The 23507-nt window shown below is 43.3% G+C and overlaps 1 protein-coding gene across 1 annotated transcript in view; it reads right to left on the bottom strand.

The window, feature by feature from the left end:
• Nucleotides 1-23507, bottom strand: part of TFAP2D (transcription factor AP-2 delta) — a gene marked incomplete at both ends in the record, with an annotated part of 48431 nt that overhangs the window by 21523 nt on the left and 3401 nt on the right. Inside the window, 3 exons of the mRNA XM_082306306.1 lie at nt 4025-4143; nt 6886-7051; nt 21945-22005. Of these exons, the coding sequence (XP_082162432.1) occupies nt 4025-4143; nt 6886-7051; nt 21945-22005 (346 nt within the window). The remainder of the gene's footprint in view (nt 1-4024; nt 4144-6885; nt 7052-21944; nt 22006-23507) is intronic.

Below are 23507 nucleotides of genomic sequence, written 5' to 3'. Positions count from 1 at the left end.
ACAAATCTGGACATGAAAACACTCTGCAGAACATGATTTCTCATATCTCATTGCTGAGCAAAGATGTAATTTTGAACCTGGACCAAATGATGATTTGGTATTTAGAAGTGAATTGTGATATACTTCCATACGTATTATGTTTTGTTAATCTCAGTGAATAGAGGTCCCTTGTATTACTGTACAGTAGGAAGTAAGTCTGATTGGTGGGGGAAAGCAGTTTGTACAAAATGTCATAAAAGATCTTCTTTCTTTTTCTGTATTATAATTTGGACAAACATTTATTCTAGGGGAGAATGTGGAAATGTTGGAAATGTGGGTGAACTAACCTCTTTTCTTTTACCCTAGATTTGCCATCTTCTGCCTAGTTATTATTTACATCAGGGAGGAGTCATACTAAAGGTAGAAACCCCTAAAAGCCCCGGCTTTTATAGCCAGTTGCCTTGTTTTAATCCAAAATCAAATTTCCCTATGTGCAATATCCCCAGCTCTTTCCTTCTGCAGAGACAAAGAATAGGTGTCGGGGATCATTGACTCTTTCTCCTTAAATCCAGTACACGGTTTTGCAGCTATAGGCAGCGCTGCCTTTCCTATATAATTTGACAATTGACCAGAGAGCTTTGCATGATGGAAAAGGACAGTTGCTGAAGCTGAATTCGCAGAGACAGTTCTGGAAAACCTCAGTGGAGAGACCAGCCATGTACCTTGGCAGGCTTCTGTGGGCAGGCGCAAGGAGCAGCGTGGGCATCTCCTGGGTCTAGCAAGAGTGAAGGCAGAAGCTGTGTCCCAGGATAGGGACACTCGGCATCTGAACCTCCTACTCTCTCTCGGCTTTGCCTCCTCCAGATGCTCTACCCAGCAGAAATGCTGCCCAGGGGGAGGAAGGACAGGCAGGAGGTGGAAGGAAAGTTTTTTCTATTTGTAGGGTGAGAAGGGAGGAGGAACAAGTGGAAGGATATTTAAACAAAGGCTGGTGGGGGAGAAGTGTGACAGTTGATAGCAGGGTGGAAGAAGTAACCACTGACCTATTTTTCTCAAGAATTTTGGTCCCCAAATGATGAATGCAGTCAATTCCATGTCTAGTAAATTTAGCGTCTTAGTTAGGCTTGACAAGAACACAAATTCTAGAATTTTTTTGTAAGTGCTTTTCCTGATTTTTGTAAATAATCTGATGGTTTTAAACTCATTCATGCATTGCTTTTAACTGCATCTGCAATAACATTTATAGTGTGTCTCTGCCTTCTATGTGACCTGTCCAAACAGATGGGGACGTCTCTCCTCTTCTCACATCCTTTCTTGCTCCTGCTGGGGAGGCTTTTGACTCCTTTGAGCCAGCAGCAATGCTTAGGCTCGGCAATGCTGGTATTTAATGGAGGAGCCCTTATTGTATTAGACAAAATGTAGGAATTTTCCTTTTAGAGCTGGTAAGAAAAATGACCTTTCCCTTCATCTAATCTAGGCACTAGAGGGCATCCCTCACCTACAGGTTGCACAAAGCGATGTCCCACGCTGCTGTGGAGAGTCTTGCAATGCTGAGCTCAGTCTGTCTTTCAACCCATTGTGCTGATTTATGTGGATGACAACGTAAAGAACAGAACCAATCTGACAAACAATTCCCACTCTGGGCCCCAGAAGTCCCTACCAAAGACACTAAAGATGCAATCTGACCAAAACAGGAATAACGGTAAACACCCAGCAGCCATGCTGAATTCCAAAAGAAGTAAGTTTGCACAAAACAAGGGGCCACAGAATAATTTTCATAAAGTCTTGATCTTCACATGACCACCATAGCCCAGCAATTTACTGCATTTCCTCTGTTGAACTTAGCAGTACTCCCCAAAACTCAATGATTTTAGTCTATTTAGAGGAAGAGAAGTCTTAGTCATGCCAGAGACTTTCAAGACAGCTTTGGTCAATATACCTAATCACCATACAACTAATTTTGCCTTTTCTTACCTCAAACAGATATTCAAGAGGTTGACCACATTCCTACCTTACAGAGATATATATTAAAGGCCTCGATACATTGAAGACTGTGAGGACCTTCATTAATAATAAACTTAGAAACATCTGAAGTAATCAAGAGTGACACAATCCTAGGTCCCTATAAGAAGTCCACACAGTGCACCTGATATTTAGGGATTTAATAAGACTAATAAATCATCGTGTCAATTTGTATATTGACATCAAACAAAAAAGCCAATGCTGTTTTCATGTTCTCTTCTAAAACCCGGAATAAGCCTGTGTCTTTCCATTTCTGCCTCCTCCAGCAGCAGGAGCCATTGAGGGATGGGTTTCCTTGCAGAAACCATGCTACATGTTAACACCACTTGAAAGTAATATCTGCCTGTACAAAGGGAGGACAGCTTATACCACAAAGAATTCAATGAGTGCTGCCATGTTTGACCAAGGATTGATTACATAGACAGAAAATGAGCTTAATTTTGTTTTCTGTTGGAATGTTAACACACATGGTGTTACCTTTTCCACAAATTCCAGTAGACAAAATTCATGATTAGGATATCTAGGCAAACAGATCCCTCTCAAAGTGAGCTCAGTCTCCTCAGTATATATCTTTAGGACTCATATTAAGGCAGTCCAAGAACAAAGGAAATACCATAGGCTTGATAATAGGTTTGCTATTGGCTTTGAGTATAAGGCAGGGATGCAAGCACAGCTCCATCTCTGGGAAAAAGGAATGTAATTCAGACTTACAGTAAAGGTACTTTGCCATCAATCACAGGCCAGCAGTTGAAAGAGGGCTTCCTCACTCTCAGTCTCTTCTAATGAATGAGTAGCTGGCCACATAGCTCTGTTCATTCTTCTCTGCTAAGACCCAAGATGCATGAAGGACTGTGAGGGTAGGAACAACCCTTACTCCTCTAAAGTCAGGGAGAAAACTCCTTTTGCTAAGACTGTAACTCCATTATGGCTTTCTCTTTATTACAAGCAGGTGTGATATGGACACACCTGTATTTCAGAGCAGCCCCATTGTTGTTCTCCATGCTCAGTGGCCCCTGAGAACCCTAGCCCCTCCTCTTAGATGGTGAAAAACATCCATTGTTGTGGATTCAGCACTATTTCTCCATCCTTTGGGATATTAAAAACCTGACTAGACAAGGTCCTGAGCAACCTTCTCTAATTGACCGCGCTTTGAGCAGGAGGGTTGGACTAGAAGATCACCAGAGGTCCCTTCCAGCCTCAACCTTTCTGTAATTCTGTGATTCTGTGGTAATATATGCTGAGACCTCAGCCTACCTGCCTAGATCTGTATGGACTTTTCAGGTTATGATCCTAGAAGGTGTCGACCTTTAGGATGAGCTGAACGCTCTCAACATCAAGGAGGAGGGATCTGAAATTCCCAGAGCTGCTACTTGCAGCCAGACAACAAACCGAGTACTTAGTGGATTCACCCAGAATAGAAAAGATTCAGGTAGAGTTTCTTCCCTTTGCCGGAGGGGTTTGAACCTGCATCTCCTAGCTGAAGGTTTGAAGAGCCCAGCAGTATTTGGTGAATGATATTTAAACAACAAATAAAGGCCAAGAAAGTATCTCCTGGGCCTGTCTAGAGTTTATCTGAAAACAGATTTCATTCATTTATGTGTGGGGGGAAAAGTCTTGTCTAAATATTATGCCTTCTTATGGGAAAAAAAAAAAATCACATTTTTGGATCAGCTCCAGGAAATTCACAAGTTAAAAAAAAAGGAGGATAAACAAACCTACTTGTAGAGTTGGTATAAGACATTCATCTCTCTCACAAGAACACTTGGATCATCGATTTGTAAGTCAGATCCCAGCACAGAAAGCACAGATCAATGCTGAGGAAACTGCAGGACCAAACCACTTGCTGGGAGCCAAGACATCTCAGAGTGAACTTCCATTTTGCCACTTGTTCTGTCTGTGGCTTTAGGCAAGTCAGTTCTCCTCTTTATACAAAATACAGATTTAATACTGTGGTTGAAAACTGTTGTATACAAGGAAACATTTTAATTACGTTTATATTGTATTGCAATATTATAAACCCTACCTTCTACCAAGGAAGTCAAGAGTGTAACATTTGCTGCTTTTCTTCTTCCTGCAGGCAAATTCAGTCCCAGTCTGTCTAATTTTTCTCGCAAGCAGCGTCCTCCATTCTTGGATTTTGCTCTATCATGAGAGAACAGTAGGAGAGAGAAACTTGTCTTTATTCTTCACTTTTTTCCCATGTTAATATAAGTCTAGAAATTGTACACACCTTATTGACAAATGTGTGGGGTAATACCTGCACTAATGGCATCAATGGAAAATCTTTCAAAGCTGTATTCTTAACGTCCTGCTTGCACTGTGAGAGTCTTTCACATTGGTCCTTTGACAAAGTTAGACATTTTAGTGCTTGTCAAAGGGGCATCAGATCTTCAGACAGCTTTCCCCCTAGTGGAACCCATGGTCCTGATTTGGGCACAGAGCCTGGGATTGCAATGACTGAATATAAATATTGACAGTGCAGTTGCTTATATCTGATTTAGCCACCCCAGGCTCCCAAGACAATCAAGAGAGAAACATGCACTTCTAGAATGATATTAAAGATGTCTAGAATGAGGTGACTTTACCTATCTCTCTCACCTGACTATAAAAGGAAGCCAGATAGCTACTCAAATGTAGATGTCTATGTAGAACCCAGCTCCAACTATCCCTCTATAATTTATGTAGAGACCTGGGTACTTAGAAATGTAGTCTACAAAGCCCAATACTTACAAGGAAGAAGGATAAGGCAATAGGAAATGCTGAAGCTAAACTCCCAGCCATTGTTGGTTATCTATGCCCCTATCCTAAATGCCTACATCACTTTATTCTCACAAAAGGGTTTCTGGTGCATCCCACACCTGCTTTTCTGCAGCACCTCAGCGTTTGAAGCATTTGAGACACATCCACTTATGCAGCAGACGTAAGTTCAATTTCTTGCTCAGCCTGAGGGAATTTTAACCTGTGTCCTTTAGACGAATGCAGCAGCCAGCTGGTAGTGAATAACTAATGTTAAAATGCTTAAACATTGAATAGAACAGTGACTGGAACCCAGATCTCTCCCATCCCAAAAGAACGACCTGGTCGTTAGATAATAGTCATCACTACAGTTACACTTTAGCTTTTGTCCAATAAATATTTGATTATCCCCAAAGGAGGTTGAGGGGCCCTCAGCTTAGAATAAACAATCACTGAGTATTAAGCATACCTAACTAGATGTTTGGAGGTGCAGGTTCAAGTTCCTTCAGGCAGAGGAAGGAACCAAACTTGGAATACTACCATTTGGATGGTCGTTTTTACCCGCTAAGATATACCACAACTTTGACCATGTACATCAGGAAATGTCTTCTGAGAACACTTTATTTGAAGAAAAGCTAGTTGGGAAAATAACTAGACAGCCACTGCTGACAGGATGCAAAACCAACCCTGCCAGGTCTCAGGCAAACCATGAACAAGATTTGGTTTTGCTGCATCTCTGCTGGTCAACTACAGAGTGTTTGAGTCTGTTCTCTAGTTGTGACACCTACAGATATAGCCTGACCCAATCTATTAATTTACACCTCTGCTTCATAAAACAGAATTAGCATATCCAAACTGCTGGCTGGGACTAGTCCCTGGCTTTTGCTAACTCCTGAACCATGCCCCGGGTAGATGTGGAAGAATGATATTTGGTCTGGGTCAAAAACTTATGGGGATTATTCTAGCATTTTAACAGAAGAGAGAAATGAGTCCTCATGTTCAGGATGATGCCCTTGCATTCTTAATAGCTTGTACTGGTATTGATGAAGACTGCGGTATGAGTATTTAAAATGAATATTTCTGTGACTATTAGCTGAAGGCCTCTCCAAGATGAAGCAGTAACAGAGGAAAACTTTTGTGGATGTAGATTTTGGATTTCAATGCCTCTAGAGGCAGGTAAATAGGGCTTATGCCCCTGAAACAATTTTACAATCTATCGTCCTTACTCTGCCAGATGGTTTGAGACAGCTCTTGGACTACTACATATCTTAGAATATCGCAGATTGGTTAAAATGACTTTCAGTATAAGTACAGGGATCAGCATGGCCTTCAGTGACAACAGTGAAATAGCCTATGACTTTCCAGCTAGTTTTGATCAAAGGGCATTCAAGTAGCTTATGCCATCTAAATTGACGTGTCAGGGACATTGCGACTTACATATGCCCAGCTGAATTACAGTTGCCTCCTTGTTTTCCACTTGCAATGTGAGGCACAGTCGGCCACTTTCCTCCTCACTGCTACTGCTTTCTGCAGGTGTCTACTCTGGTTGGTGAAGGGTCAGAGGCAAAATTTTACCTACTTACTTGCTTCTGCTCCAGTATCTCACAACGAGAAGAATAAATCCAGCATATTCTGCTAAGTCTACCTTTTCTGTACTCAAAAGGCATGCAGGGGAGAATGGGAGAAAAAGGCATCCCTACACCACCATGTTTTAGGTTTTAGATGAGTGCGCACTGTAACTACACTTGGTAAAACATTTTGCTTTGGAACAGTTTCTCAACAAGAAGCCAGATTTGTAGCTCTGGTGAAATTTTCCACATACTGAGGGTCTTTTTTTTTTTGATTCAAAACAAGGCAAAGCAATGCCTGTCTATCTCTGATGGATAACTGAACTGAGGGGGTAAAAACCCCACAACAGTTCACTGAAAAATGTCAACTTTCTGTGAAAAATGTCAACACAATCTTAATTTTTCTCATTTATTGAAAATTTTCCTAGAAACAGTGTTCACTCCCAATACATCTCCTTCTGTTTTCCCAAACTGTGACCACCTATCCCACTGGGGAAAGAGAACAAAACCTATTTGCAGAACATAAAATTACAGAAATTACAGCACTGTCTAGGACTTGTTATTCTCACCTTCAACTTACCTTCTCAAAATACCTCCTAAGAGGGAAGCATTGAGGCATTCTGGTGGTGAAAGGCGCCTCTTCACCTCTGCAATGGTGACTTTGTACTTCGAAGTGGAGCTGAGTAGAGATAAGCGACCAGGAACAGAGCAGAACAGGTCGGTGGGGTTAACAACGCAGGTGCCACCTACAAAACAAAAGAAATATTAGAGCGGGGGAAACCTCATATTCCATATTTTGAGAAATTCAATCATGAAGAACAATTCTGTTGTTTACTTGCGGTTGTTTTTGTTGCGGTTGTTGCGTTTCTTTTGGAGTATTTTGGGGGTGGTGATTTTGTTTTTGTTTTTGTTTTTAAATATTGCATCACATTGTTGCTTTGAGAAAGATGAATGGATTGAAATTTCAGTCCAGGAAAAGTGAACTATTAGATCTTATAAGCTTTACAGTCAAATTAGATCACTACGGCTACTTCATTTGATTTCATGCTCAGTAAAAATAACACATCGTCAGTCTGTTAAGTCTTGTATCTAGTATGATTAACAACAGATTGAACCAGATTCAGGTATCACTCAGGATTTTAAAAAAATGCAGTTGGTGAAAAATTTAGGACATTGGTTCTAATGAAAAATGTTCATTTTAACTCCAATAGCAGTGTTTAGGATAACAAAGATGAAATGGCACTATAGGTTTGCAGTGATTTGCAGCCAGAATGGCTTTCCATGCCTTTGAACTCTCATATACTTCTGAAGTTAGGTCAAATCCTCAGCTGATGTTAATGATTGAAATCTATTGAGCTACATCAGTTTATCTCAGGCTAGTTCTGGCATTGTTTATTTCTTGAAAGTGGCAATTACTTGGCCTGGGTCTAAAACTGCTGAATGATCACCAGATCTTTCAATGAAGACTGTAATCAATAACTCCTCAGGCAAAATCAAGTTTTTAACTTAAAGTTAATTTGTGAGAGACCAAGAGAGAAAACTTTCTCTGCAACTGATCCAAGAAGATAGTACAAACTCCCAGGGAAAATAAAATAATCTTAAGGACTAGCACATATTTTATCACCAAGTGCAAAACACTTTTCTTTGACCTGCCTTCTCCAACCTAACTACAATAACAAATTCTGTGGAAGAAATAAATCTTACCACTGCATGCACAATTCTTCCCTGAGGGAAAGATGAGAAAAAAGAATGAGCTGCATATGACAGTGATATAAAATATCATATAATTCAATGCACTACTGGAAGGAGTTCAGATGGTTTCTGTGAGGACAATGATATAAAGACCTTCTTATGGCAGAATGAATCTGTGCTCATCGTTCATGTTTAAAGGAAAGATACCGTATTTTTTTAACTACCACGATAGTTTCTTCTTTCCTGTGAACACCCTAATCTTTTTGAACTGCAAGAGCTCACTTTATTATGCTTAAAAATTTTAGTTTGCAATCTAAATTCTGTAATGTGAATAGAATAGAGAAAAAAAAAAAAAAGAATAGCTCACTTTAGACAAGATTCTAACACCTTTTCTTTATCTTCTTCCACATGTAATCCCTCTTAATATTAAGGTGTCTGTGTATGTTCCAGTTTTGGCAGAGACAGAGGAATATAACTGAAGGATGAAACTTCATTAAAGGCAGACTATTGCTTGCTTACATAAGGCAAACAGAATTTCTTTCCAAATATTTCAGCTCTTGAAGGTATATTTAAACATTTGTGCTGACAGCAAAACCAGAAAAGAACATCTCTTGGTATAAATCCCAGATGGGTGAGATCCTGACTCAGTACAGCAGGGTATTTTATGACTTTTCTAATTATGCTACAGGACAGATATTAGTGTCCACTTCTCAGACAGAATATAGAGACAAATTATGCATCACCAAACATATAGACACAACAAGGACACTCATGAGCTCATATGCTCATATGCTCATATGCTCGAACACGAGCATCTGCTGGGGGAGGGGAACTTCAATCCATTCCACTCCTACCAGTTTGATGCCAGTGCCAGCAATAGGTGCCCAGAGCCTGGAGAAGGATCACAGGTCAGCAGGAGAGCACCTGAAGAGCAACACAGAGGAATTCCAGCCACTCCAGCCCATAAGTCAGCTTCATTGGGGGCCCAACTTAAATGCCTCTATGCAAACTCACATAGCATGGGGTAGCATGGGGAATAAACAAGAGGAGTTAGAAACATGTGCGCACCTGCAGGGCTATGGTCTTATTGGTGTCATGGAGAAATGGTGGGATGGCTCCTATGACTGGAGTGTTGGAACAGAAGTTTACAGGCTCTTTAGGAAGGACAGGCAGGGGAGACAAGGAGGGGGTGTCGCCCTTTCTGGCAATGACCAGCTGGAGTGCATGGAGCTCCACCTGGGGATGGATGAGGAGCCAACCAAGAGCTTATGGGTCAGGATTAAAGGGAGGGCAGGGACAGATGACATTATAGTGAGGGTCTGCTACAGGCCACCCAACCAGGAAGACAGAGCAGATGAAGACAGATAGGAGCAGCCTCACATTCAAAAGCCCCGGTCCTCATGAGGGACTTCAACTGCCCCAATATCTGTTGGAGGGACAACATAGCAGGGCATAAGCAATCTAGGGGGTTCCTGGAATGTGTTGATGATAACTTCCTTCTCCAGGTGATAGAGGAGCCATAGAGGAGAGGTGCTATGCTGGACCTTGTTCTCACCAACAAGGAGGATCTGGTGGGGAATGTGAAGCTCAAGGGAAGCTTTGGCTGCAATGACCATGAAATAATGGAATTCAAGATCCTTAGGGCATTAAGGAGAGCACATAGCAAGCTCACTACCTTGGACTTCAGGAGAACAGACTGTGGCCTCTTCAGAGATCTGCTTGGCAGAGTACCATGGGATAAAGCCCTGGAGGGAAGAGGGTCCCAAGAAAGCTGGTTAACATTCAAGGATCACCTCCTCCAAGCTCAGGAGCATTGCATCTCAACAAAGAGGAAGTCAAGCTAAAACTCCAGGAGGCCTGCATGGATGAACAAGGAGCTCCCGGACAAACTCAAACACAAAAATGAAGCCTATGGAGGGTGGAAGCAAGGACAGGTAGCCTGGGAGGAATACAGAGAAACTGTCCAAGCAGCCAGAGATCAGGTTAGGAAAGCTAAAGCCCTGATAGAATTAAATCTGGCCAGGGACATCAAGGGCAACAAGAAAAGTTTCTATAAGTACATTGGTGATAAAAGGAAGACTAGAGAAAATGCGGGCCCTCTCTGGAAGGAAACAGGAGACCTGGTTACCTGGGATATGGAGAAGGCTGAGGTACTCAACAATTTTTTTGCCTCAGTCTTCACCAGCAGTTGCTCAAGCCACACCACCCAGGTTGCAGAAGGAAAAGGCAGGGACTGGGAGAATGAAGAACCGCCCACTGTAGAAGATCAGGTTTGAGACCATCTAAGGAATGTGAATGTACACAAGTCCATGGGACCTGATGAGATGCATCCACGGGTCCTGAGGGAACAGGCGGATAAAGTTGCTAAGCCACTACCCATCATATTTGAGAAGTCGTGGCAATCTGGTGAAGTTCCCACTGACTGGAAAAGGGGAAACATAACCCACATTTTTAAAAAGGTAAAATAAAGGAAGACCTGGGGAACTAGAGGTCAGTCAGCCTCACCTCTGTGCCTGACAAGATCAAGGAGCAGATCCTCCTGGAAACTGTGCTAAGGCACATGGAAAATAAAGAGGTGACTGGGAAGAGCCAACATGGCTTCACTAAGGGCAAATCGTGCCTGATGAATTTGGTGGCCTTCTATGACAGGATTACAGTGTTTGTGGATAAGGGAAGAGCAACATATGTCATCTACCTGGACTTGCACAAAGCATTTGACACTGTCCCGCATGACATCCTTGTCTCTAAATTGGAGAGACATGGATTTGATCGATGGATCACTTGGTGGATAAGGAATTGGCTGGATGGTCGCATTCAAAGAGTTGTGGTCAACAGCTCGATGTCCAAGTGAGACTAGTGACGAGTGGCGTTCCTCAGGGGTTGGTACTGGGACCAGCACTCTTTAACATCTTTGTTGGTGACATGGACAGCGAGGCTGAGTGCACCTCAGCAAGTCTGCCAACGACACCAAGCTGTGTGGTGCGGTCAACATGCTGGAGGGAAGGGGTGCCATCCAAGAAGGACCTTGACAGTCTGGAGAGGTGGGCCTGTGTGAACCTCATAAAGTTCAACAAGGCCAAGTGCAAGGTCCTGCACACATGTTGGGGCAATGCCAAGCACAAATACAGGCAGGGCAGAGAACAGATTGAGAGCAGCCCTGAGGAAAAGGACTTGGGGGTGTTGGTTGATGAGAAGCTCAACATGACCCAGCAATGTGCACTCACAGCCCAGAAAGCCAACCATATCCTAGGCCACATCAAAAGAAGCATGACCAGCAGGTTGAGGGAGGTGATTCTCCCTCTCTACTCCACTCTTGTGAGACCCCACCTGGAGTCCTGTGTTCAGCTCTGGGTCCCTCAACATAAGAAGGACATGGACCTGCTGGAGTGAGTCCAGAGGGCCACGAGGATGATCAGAGGGCTGGAGCACCTCTCCTATGAGGACAGGCTGAGAGAGTTGGGGTTGGTCAGCCTGGAGAAGAGAAAGCTCCGGGGAGACCTTATAGCAGCTTTCTAGTACCTGAAGGGGGGCTACAAGAAAGCTGGAGTTGGACTTTTTACAAGGGCACATAGTGACAGGACAAGGGGTAATGGCTTTAAACTGAAAGAGGGTAGATTTAGATTAGATAGAAGGAAGAAATTCTTCACTGTGAGGGTGGTGAGGCACTGGACCAGGTTGCCCAGAGTTGTGGATGCCCCATCCCTGGAAGTGTGGAAGGCCAGGTTGGATGGGGCTTTGAGCAACCTGGTCTAATGGAAGGTGTCCCTTCCCACAGCAGGGGGGTTGGAACTAGATGATCTTTAAAGTCACTTCCAACCCAGACCATTCTATAAATACAGAAAACTGGTGCCACATGCCTGAAATGTTTTTGGGGTTTTGGTGTTTTGGTGTTTGGTTTTTGGTTGGGGTTTTTTGGGTTTTTTTGTTGTTGTTGTTGGGTTTTTTTTGGGTTTTTGGTTTTTTTTCATATCTGAGGCAGGGCTGCATAGAAACCTATAAATATTTTCAATCAACATTTTCAGACTTCTGGTCTGTCAGGTACATTTGTGAAGAGTGTTAATGCTGAGTACATTTGTTTGTTTGGCATCTCCTGCCACACAATACATATACACACGTGTACATATATATATGTGTAAAGAAAACAGTAGCAATGTGTACATATTTATTTACTTCAATAAGTCTGTAAATTTTATCATGAGTGAGACTGTACTGAAATCAGTGTCATATTAAAGTTTATCTTCTTGCCAGGTTAAGCCAGTATGTGCACCATTTATGCCAGATAAATAATTGTTCCTTTAATCCAAAAACCTGTTACTCTGCAGCTGCTCCTACCCTAACCAGAATTTACTGGAACACTTCTCATTACTATTTAGTAGAATGTTGCTTACAGTCTAAAATGTTTAAAAATATCATGCCTATGCAACATGCTCTTAAACAAAGCATTTCCAGGTAAGCCAGGTATGGGTTAAAAGAAAATAACAAGTCTAAGTCATTTGCTTTCCAGAAACATGGAGAACAAGTTGCAAATTACAAGAAGGTAAAATCTGTTGCATATAATTATTTCACTATATTAATTATTCATTGACCCAGCAACAGAGAGCAGTGTGGTGCTTTCTAGATGAAGCTATGTCTTTGTCACAAACTGTGTGCAGTTTTGAAGGCACGGATCTCCTACCACAAAAACCACCTTGAAAAGGAGATGAATGAAGTCCTGGCCTTTACACCAGGTGGTAAACAGAAAAAGGGATGACAGTAAACAAATGGAGGGCTGCTGGAAAGAGAAAGGAAATGATAAGTGCAACCACACTGGAAGATGAAGGGTTAGGTTTCTTGCCAAACACGCACACTTTAGTGTATTCCTTCCCCCATATTCTGATCATGCATTAGAGAGGACAAATGATTTTGTAAAGAAATGCAGCTCAGAGTGGGGAGGACAAGGTATGTTTTAAGTTGTGCTAAACAGCAGTGGCAACAACCAGATTTCTTTCCCGTCAACCCAATGCTGATGTAGATGCTGCTGGAAAAGTCAGTCCTTGTTCAACTGTTGAGCTGGTCTTGTCATTACAAGGCATTTCAGAGGTGGGATGCTAACAGACACTAGCTGAAGAAGCAGAAGAAAATGCCCTCAAAAATAGAATGGAATTAATGCCTTTCATGAGTCTAGCAGTTCAACCTGGAGATCCTTATTCCTCTTGGCAGATCTTACTTGCTTTAGAAATCTTTACAGACTAGCTTCTGGTGCCAGGATACATAAGACACCTTCAGCTCATCAGATGAAGAGCCCCACACATAACTGCAGCAAAATAATGTGCCCACCAGCGTACATAAAGAAGGAAAAACTGTGGCCATTGCTCCCTGGCTAGTTACCCACGCCATTGGTCCTACTGCCAGGCTAGGAAAAAGAAAATGAGAGCAGGCAGAAGGTGAGATAACTGGTAGGATCATCCAGCAGATTGCTTCAGCAATTTCGTGCTCCGGGTACCACGTGAAATGGGTTTGTGAATGTTAAAAAGACTCTTTTTAGGACAACTGTTTATTCCCACAGGGAAGTGATTATGTGGGCTTGTCTGACATCATCTGTTGCCATAAGATACTGTGTTAGAGATGACTGTAAATGGTGATAAGACAGTTGTGCTCTTCCAGCCACAGAAGTCTAAAGACACAAGCAAGACAAGATTTAGACAAAGGGAGAATATCTCTTATATTGCAACTGATAGATTGGGGGATGGGGGGGAAGAAAGAAAAGAGGGAGGCTTTCAGACACACAAATCCTTCTTCAGGGCTTCTCTTTTATCCAACTCTGTTAAATTACTTCTCCTTTCTTCATGACAAACTTTTACCCTCTGATCTGTCATCTTCATGTTGATTTCAACAAATATGATTGTTTGAGAGGAAAAAGATGGGTAAAGAAGAGATACTGTTTGTGCAGCAGACCACATTTGGGTGAAAGACCTGGGGCCTGATATTGCCATATACTGAATCACCTCAGATACCAAATCACTTCAGCAGATTATATATAGCCTGATCTAGTTGAAGATATCCCTGCTCATTGCAGGGGGGTTCGACTAGATGGCCTTTAAAGGTCCCTTCCAACCCAAACTATTCTATGATTCTATTCTATTCTATTCTATGATTATTGTCAGGTGGTCTGAGGGAGAGGAATAACAAAAGACTACGTTCATTTTTGCTAGCTTACTTTTGGGGCTCAATCCTTTTCCCTCTAGCTGACTGGTTCATACTCAATACAACATGTTCCTTTGTGTGAACTGTGCTTTTGCCTTGTTTCCCAAGCCTAGAATGAACAAAAGTTAGGCTATGTGATACTGAATAAGGTAGTCACAGCAAACATTGGAAGAGTATTTTCCTTTCCTTATTCCTGTCTCCCCATCAAATAGCACAAGTCAGTACAAAATGCCAACACAAGCTGATGATGGGTTGTGTAGATGACAGCAGCAAGAACAGAGCCATACTCTAACCCAACAGTCTTGTCAACACAATGAAAATCCCAATGATGCAGGATGCAAAAAGAGCTTGGTCTGTTTTGATTTTAGATTTCCCTTTGTGTAGATGAAGAGGACAATAGGGTGGCTGGAGTGCAACGAATTATTCTGATATAGTTATGTGCTTGGGCATCTGCTGAAATGTAGGTCTCCCTGGCACCCTCAGAGTTAAGTATTTGTACATCCTTTTATTGACAAAATCCATATTCTCACATGTTTTATGCTTTTCACAATAAGTAATGCTATTGCTTTATTAGGAATGAGAGAGAAAAATATCCATTGATGTCACTGGATGATTTTTTTGCACTTCAGATACAAATTTTTTTTAATGTGTGTCTATAATTTTGTATAGATACACACATCTTTACACTCTGCAAGGTCATTTCTTATTTGTTAATCGTAACAGCTGCAATATGATGGGTATTTTATATTCATTCAAGATGAGGTAGTCCCTTTCTCCAAGATATTCACCCATAAATATCGTGCAGTTGTGGAAGGAAACATCATAATATACTGGTGACAACAGTGCAGGAGTACTGTTTATTTTGTTTTTCAGGATATATGCATGTTTGTGAGCTTGTGTACATTATTAAGTATAAGCACGCATGAGTGCCTACAGATTAATCTTATATAAAATATTAATAACATGCTATGCTTTTTATTAGTCTATTATTTATATCTACAGGTGCTGTTAGTAGGATTCTCCAGCTTATAGTATATTTTCTGCTCTGTTCTGAAATTCTAGCAAGTTTACAGTATGTTACAAAATGAAGACATGAAAATCTATCTCCTCAGTTTTTTTTTTCCTAGTAAGTAGCAAGTCTAAGCAAGCAGTTAACTGTATAGAGTTTATCAGTATTATTTACTCCCATATTCAGTTCCCAAAGGTCTAAAAGCAATTTAAAATGTTCTCCAAATTATCCTCACATCAGCCACATGTTAATCTCAGGAACTAAATATTCACAATTCTAAAACTTATCTACATTTACCAGGAAAAATTGTAAGTATTGCTTTTTTTCCCAGTTATTCTTTTGGTTTCACCTAAGTTAATGAACTTTGCATCATGTAACTAGTCATGTAAACCAGCTCTTTCCATGAATATAAACAATTCTGAGATAATGTCCCTCGCTACAACATTCATGCCAAGAAAAGACGGATATGCCTGCATGCACAAGACGTTTTTTTTTTTTCAGTATGAACCAGAAGATTCAGTAGGACTGAATGGTCAGCAGTTTTTAAGACCAGCCTCTTAGTAACATTCAGTTTTTAAGGCTGTTAAGAGTGTTAAGAGTTTTAAGTTTAGACAACGTTAAGAAAATAGCTTGGGAGAAGCAAGGTATTATGGTGGAAAACAGAATATTATAAGTAAGGGGGATTGTTACAGGAACTCAACTTCAAAGATTGTATCAACATGCAAAAGGATGTTAAATCTCAGGCACCCAGGACCAGCCCTCCGTCAGTGAGATGTATCAGCACTGATACAGGAGCACTTTCACACCTCCTGGGGTGGAGGATAGGACCCAAACCCCAACTAGAACCAAAAGAAAAGACATCATCTGCTTCATTCCTCTTTCCTATGCACAAGCCATAAGAACTCATCAGCACTTTTCAACGCCTGTCCGGGCCCTTCTGGGGCAGCGGTTTGGGAAAATAGCTGTGTGTTGCTGGACGGTGTGCGTGAGCCTGCGTTGTGCGCTGTGGGGCTGCAGGAGGAAGGCCTGGGTGGGCTGTGCGTGGTGTGGGTTGTGCATGTGAGGATGTGGTAGGGCTCTGAGGCTCTACCCGTGGTTTCTCACGAGTGGGCTCTGCGTGGGGCAGAGTGAGTGATGTTGGAGGCATTGGCAGGTTGTGTATGTTGTGTGTGCACGTGTGTTGTGCTTTTGCACACTTTGTTCCCTGGGCGTGTGCCTGAACATGCGGGATGCCAAGGACTGCTCTGTGTGGTGTGCGTCCTGGGTGTGTGTGGCTCCAAAATCTCCGCTGGGGCAAGCCAAGCCGTGAGTGTGTGGATCACGACAGCCCACAGCTGGGAATGGAGCAAAGGGAGACAGAAAACACAGAATACACCACCTCTACCCCAGCAGGAGAGGGGAGCAACACAGACCCCCCAAAGCAGGTGAGATCCCTACCCAGGCGCTTTCCATCTCCCCTCCGTGTGCAGCCAGAAAACATCCCTTTGCAGATCAGCAGGAAAAACAAACAAAGACCCACAGAAAAATCAAAACAAACTAAACTAAACCAAACCCTCAAGCAAACAGAAAAACCACCCAAAACCTAACCTCACATCTCTTCCCCAAACTTCTCCCAAAGGTCTTACGGGTGCCAGGACCTCAGGGAACCGGCTCCGCTCCCTTCCCGGCCCGGCGAAGCGCTCGGGGTCCGGCCAGAGCCCGCTTTAACCGGCTGCTCAGCAGCCCCCGTCCCCTTCCCCAGCCCGAAACTCCCGGAGAGCTGAAAGTCGCCGACCGATTTGGCTTTAGTCGGCTGGAGATTATCTCAGCTGGAGCCGCGAGAGCCATTAATTAAGCCAGCTATTTAGGATTTTAATGCCATTTAAATTGGCCCTTGGAATAGAAAAGAAGAGAAAAAGACAACAGTGCTAATGACAGTGCTTTAGGATCTGAACACAATGATGGGCTATTACAAGAGTCCCGAGGCTCTTGTAAGGTTCAGAAGAGCCGGGGAAAAGGAAGGAAGAGGACAACAAAGGGAAGAGAAGGAGGGGATCTGCCCTCGGTGGGCTCCCGGCTGGGCGCGGGGAGAGGGTTGAGGCGCGGGGCCCCCCGTCCGCCGCACCGGGAGCCCCTTCACCGCCGGGAGCGGCCAAGCGGGCAGGGAGAGCTGCTCTGCCCCGGCCTGCCTTCCCCGGGGGCGGGAGGCTGCAGGGCCCTGGGGGAGAGGGGGCCCTTCGGTACCCTTCGGGGGAGTGGGGGCTGGCAGGTATCTCCAGCTGGTTTGCCAGAGCAGAGGATAGGAAGGTGCAGGGAGATGTCCCCTTTGCCCATTCCTGCATCCCGGGATGCCTGGATGAGACCGCAGGGAGGGGGTAACACGCCAGCACCCTATTTTTCCCCTTTCATCTGCACACAAAATAGCAGGGGAGAAGATTCTCCTGGGGAGAGGTGCAAAGCCCTCAGCCCCTGCCTTCACCCGCCTCCTCCAACCTCTTGCCCAAAGTCTCGCCCTTAATGACTGAGTCATTAGGCGGGTAGTTTGGAGTGTCAAAAAATTAAAATTAGAACGGGGGAGAGGATCAAGGCTCAGCGAGTGCCTTTCAAATGAGAGGCGATACCACGACCAAGTACATAAAAGGCAGAGGCGAGAAAGGGGAGCGTCTTTCCCCGGATTTTATTGGCAGACTTTATGGTGACTGATGCTCGAGCTTTTAAGAAGAGGGTGGGTTTTTTCTTTCTTTCTTTTTTCTTCTTCTTTTTCTTTCTTTTTAAAATTTATTTATTTTTTTAATCAAATAAGATCTGAGGGTTGTTCCTAGCCAGGCACTAATGCATTCGGATGTCAGTCACCTCTAAGCGATTTGACAAACTCAAGATCTCTTAAAACGTGCAGAGTTCAGATCATATTAATTCCCCAAAAATGTTTTGATTCAAAGTAGTTTGTATTTTATGTTGCCAAGGGCAATTGAAAAAGAGCTATTGCCGATAGGTTGGCCCTTCTCTCTTCATGGCCCAGAGGCGATAGCAGTATTTAAGCTTCTGAAATTAGCCTGCGGCAGGAACGATGGATGATCACAAAGCGAAACATGAGCTTTTTTTGGAGTTTGCCATCTCGATTTCATAAAACGATGCAGGCCAAATGTCACCGTGTTGTCTTTTTAATCCAAATATATGGAGGTGAGGACACCAAGCCTGCGTGCACTTCATGTCCGAGGGATGGGGAAGGGATGGGTATGGAAGGGGGCTTGGAGGGCATTTGGAAAAGAAGGCCCCACAAAAAAAGAAAAAAAAAAAAAAGAAAGAAAAGAAAAAAGAAAAAGAAAATTTAAAAAAAAAAGAGAGAGAGAAGGGAAAAGAGAGAGACAAAAATCAAACAGGAATCAGGTTATTCTGCTTTTAAAATGGCAACCTAGAGAGAAATTAAAAGGGAATGGGTATGTAATAAAAGCCTGAGACGATTAATAGGAAAGTATAAGAGGGGAGGGATTTTTTTAATGATTAAAAAACATAGACGACTCCTGTAAATAGAAGCTTCATTTCTTCAAGTGATTTCTTTTGAAACGAGCGATCTGAATATTCAACTTTAAGGCAAAGCTCCACTCTGTATGTACAACATTAATATGATCTCTGCAGAATTTGGTACTCAGAAATATTAACATATCAAAGCTGCTGCCTGAGGCTAGAGAAGCTATCGATACAGGAGCAGTAGGAAAAGTAAAGATTATTGGTTCTGATGGTTAGAGCAGGGAAGCTCCGGGCTAAATCCTGCACACCATTAACTGAAAGTGATAGCATGGGGATCTCTGCCCTGGAATCGGTGGCAAATATTTTCTCTAGCTAGTAATTAGCTCGCCAGCACCTAAGCCTTGCAAAAAATCTTTTACTTTCCGAGCCTCATTAAAAGCAAACACCAAATCATTGCACTAAACAATCTAGAAGGCAGCTGATATGTGCAATGGCAGCCAGAGATGGGAGCAGGGAAGAGCCGTGTTTGTGATGTTTGGCATTCCTATCAGTATTAATACCAGGACTGCAAACTATGGCACTTCTTAGAGACTGCTTTTTTTGGAGAGGACTAGGGAAGGGTGGGTTCCTCTGGCAAAGTACAGGGGAAGTTTTCTTTCCTTTCCTTCCTTCCTTTCTTTCTTTCTCTCTCTCTTTTTTCTTTCCTTCTGCCTTTCTTTCTTTCTTTCCCTTTCTTTCTTTCTTTCTTTCTTTCTTTCTTTCTTTCTTTCTTTCTTTCTTTCTTTCTTTCTTTCTTTCTTTCTTTCTTTCTTTCTTTCTTTCTTTCTTTCTTTCTTTTTCTTTCTTTCTCTTTCTTTCTTTCTTTCTTTCTTTCTTTCTTTCTTTCTTTCTTTCTTTCTTTCTTTCTTTCTTTCTTTCTTTCTTTCTTTCTTTCTTTCTTTCTTTCCTTCCTTCCTTCCTTCCTTCCTTCCTTCCTTCCTTCCTTCCTTCCTTCCTTCCTTCCTTCCTTCCTTCCTTCCTTCCTTCCTTCTTTCCTTCCTTCTTTCTTTCTCTCTCTCTCTTTCTCTCTTTCTCTCTTTCTCTCTTACTCTTTCTTTCTTTTTCTGCATCCCCCGTCCTTTCCTCCCTTCCTTCCTCCCTTCCTTCCTCCCTTCCTCCTTCCTTCTTTTTCCCCTTTCCTTCCTGCTATTGCATCTAAAACACTCAAAAGCAACCTTTAAAAAATATATGTATATATTAGTGACAAAAATAAAAAATCTGACACGAGATGTTTAAAATATTAGGGAAGCCACTCTCGAGTTAATATATTCTTATTGATGTATTACTAGAAAAGAAGTGTGATTTATTTATATGGGATACTGTATAGCGCTTAGGCGCTGGATGTTTTGATTACTGCTAACACCTATCGCTTTTTTTGAAGTCGGACAAAATATTTATTATGTATTTTTAATATACATTTGAAACTTATACTCTCGCCTTTGATATCTTCCCTGAATATGCCAAGAGATAGATAGCAGTGCAGTAGTAGTTCAGCACTTAGATCAGGGTAGAGAAAACCTTGCATTTTCATGCTGGATTTTCTTTACTATCAATCTTTAAATCCTTGAATAATTTGATCACTTTAAAAGGAGAGAGTGAGAGAGAGAGAGAGGAAGAGAGAGACTTGACTACAATCATCTGCACAGGTAATTGGAATCTCCTTAACAGGAGCTGGAGAGCTGAATAAGCTGGAGTTGAGCTGAGCTGAGATTTGAGACGCCCTTCAGCTGGGAAATGAGAGCCGCAGTCAAACACTACAGGCACAGCCCCCAGCTGATGGGGACTCTGTCTTTCTCTTTCAGCTAACGATCTCCGCTTCTCGGAGGTCAGCGCTCGGATCAAACCCGAAAGAATTATCCCTCTTCCTAGGGATAATTACAATCCGCTGAAATCCGAGACGCGGACCTAGGCGGGCGCAGGCACCGACAGCACGAGTTAGGCAGGAGTTTGCAAGCCCGCCGGGCTGCCAGCCCCCTCCACAGCGTCCCGCCAGCGGTGCCCAGGGAGGGGCCGGGAGATTTGCAGTCCCCCCCTCCCCGCTTTCCTGGCGTCCCTCTCCCCGCCGCCAGCTCCGCCGCCCTCCCCGCCGCGCTCCGGCCGCCGGGGCCGGGGGCCGCCCGCCGCGGCGAGGCGAGGCGGGGCCGGGCGGAGCGGCCGGGGGGAGCTGTCCCTTCAGCACCACCGCTCCGCCGCCGGCCCGCCGCCACCCCGGCCCCGGCCCCGGCCCCGGGCCGCCGCCGCCCGCCTCTCCGCCCCGCAGCTCCCGCCGCCCGCCCTGCGGAACACCCGGGCAAAAGCTGCTCTGAGTCGGTGAGGGGAGAGGGTACCCCGAAACCTCCCCTCCCGCGGATATAACCGCCTGTGCGCCTGCTCCCTATCTCCGCTCACCACAGTTGTGTGCGACTATTGCTTCAGCGTAAAGTTTGCCTAGGGAAGCGGTGGGTAAAAGCAGCTCTGACACAATAGCGTCACCTCGCCTAAAGTATCTCCTAAATATCAGTTTTTCATGGTGGGTAAAATGAATAAGGAAAGGCAATAATGAGATAATAAATGCGCATTCCAAGAGGCTGAGTCGCGAGGTGTCCTCTCTCCGACTGCATTATTCGTTTTATATTGTGATTGAAAGTATGCGGTTAAGCTTGTAAGAAGAATGTGTTCCTACGTTAGGCCTTCAGACTACTTTGGTTTCTCTTCACGGTAAATGTCGGTAGTAACAACCCCCCCGCGAACACTCATATTTCGCAAATGCTGAAGAAATGCGAATTTAACAAGAGTTCCAAATCTTTCCTCTAACTTTGACGTTAGGTATTTACATTGACAGATGGGTATCAAATGAAGTGACACTCAAAAGCGCGTTCCACACCGGTCTGTAGTGCTACTGAAACCCCATTTCCAAAAAAGCTCCTTCCTTTCCCTACACGAGATCAAACTGCCGATTTAACAGCCCGGAGCCAGGGAACACGTTTTTTCAAACTACCAGGGATCAACTCGATTAAACGGGGAATGATAAAAGGAGTCAAGAAAGCTCTGGATTCAGCGGGAGTATCCGAGAGCTACCGAGGAACAGATCACTTGTAAAGCGCAAATGGAGTGTGAAATGTGAAGTGCTCTGAGGTAGTTTGAACGTACTTCTGTCAAATGTCAAATTACCACTATTTCGGCAGTAACTCCAAACTACGCGAAAGAGTGGGGCAGGGAAAGAGAGAGAGAAACGGAGAGGGGTTTATGTTTGCAAAAATTGATGCACGCAAGTATTTGTAACCTCTTACCTCTTCTTATCACACCTCCTTGCCCGTTCAGTACAAGTCCACACTGGGCCTCCACTGAGCTCTTGAGTAATGAGGGGAAAAAAAGGGAAAGAAAGGAAAGAAAGAAATCAGATGCAGAAACCCACATAGCTTTTGCCTTGTTACACAGCTCGCACAGGAACAATAGTTAAGGTGAACTGGAAAAACACAGTTACTCTCCTCCAGCTCAAGTGCTCTGGCGAAATCCCACCGCCACCCTGCAGACTGCCCCTACCCCACGAAAGGCAGAATAATTATCACTTTCATTGCTATTTAGAGACGACTTTTCTCCTGAACTGGGAATTAGATCGGCAGTTAAGTGGCAGGATAGAGAGACAAACAAGTAGTCTTGAGAGAAGTGTGTTCGCTTTCTACAGTTGCACGTACCAAGGTAAAAATACACTTTCCTATAGTATTTTTGTACGTCTAGCTGTATATATATATAAATTCATATACATGTTTCGTGACACATATATACCGACTTACAAAGTGTGCACAGAAGTAGACAAAGAGCACAAACAACAGACGACCCATTGGGCTTTGCCGGCTACACAGAGTCGTGAGGGTGTTGTAACAATGCGTGTGTCCGCACATAGGTGGGGATGAATATGCATCTGTGTGCGCACACACAGGCACCCATGCGTGAGTGTGGCGTGAAGAACCATCCAAAAACCTGCCTAGGGCTTCTGGTGCACATCCGAAGAGATCTCACTTCTTTATTCTCCTGTTACAAGGCTGATTATTTGGGGATCTTCGCCCTCCTTAATAAATATTTTTATTGGAATGATAAAAGACTTGAAAGGGTTGGGTTTTCTTTGGGTTTTTCCTTATGTTGGGGTTAAAAAAACACAACAAACCAAACCTAAATCTTTGCCCAGTGGAAATGTGTTAAAGACGCATTTTCCTCTACAAACAAACGAGGTATTGGACATGAAAGAGGCCTTTAAGGGTGTTAACCTACTCAACAGCCCGTGAAGAGTTAAGTAAATGCGGAGAGAGTCGGTGCATAATAAAAACCCCACTTTACAAAACAACCTTTACAGTCCTGGCTCTCTCCCCCACTTTCACCATATTGGCGCTGGCCCTGTAAGACCTTCCTTTTCAGGGCTCTTTTTTATTTTAAGTGTTCTGCCTTAAAGTGATTATGAAATCAATATGAAAAAAACTTGGCGACTGAGCATAAATTAAAGCGGTGATGGGAAAAGGTGTGACAGTTTTCTTTGTTGCCCATGGAAAATCTTTTTAGGGCACTGAAAGATGCCACTCCAGCTCCAAGACTGTTTGCATCTGTTAGGCTGACTTAAACCGCCCTCGAAACTATTGGACATTCACTTAAAATTCTGTGCAGGGAAAAGTATATTTACATTTGTTGCATTTGAAATGAGGCATATGCTGATGAACGTTTTAAAAAGAAAGACCAAGGAGAAAGGGGAAGACTGGTTAGACCACAATTTTTGGTTTAAAAGTATTTGTGTACAGTCCTGTTTCTGTTCGCCACCAAAACGCTTCTCTCTAAGCCCAAGATGATATTCGCAAGAGTTCAAG

The sequence above is a fragment of the Platalea leucorodia genome (assembly GCF_965183815.1).
Source record: "Platalea leucorodia genome assembly, chromosome: 3".
In the NCBI taxonomy this organism is placed as follows: Eukaryota; Metazoa; Chordata; class Aves; order Pelecaniformes; family Threskiornithidae; genus Platalea; species Platalea leucorodia.
This window is presented reverse-complemented; position numbering and strand designations above follow the sequence as displayed.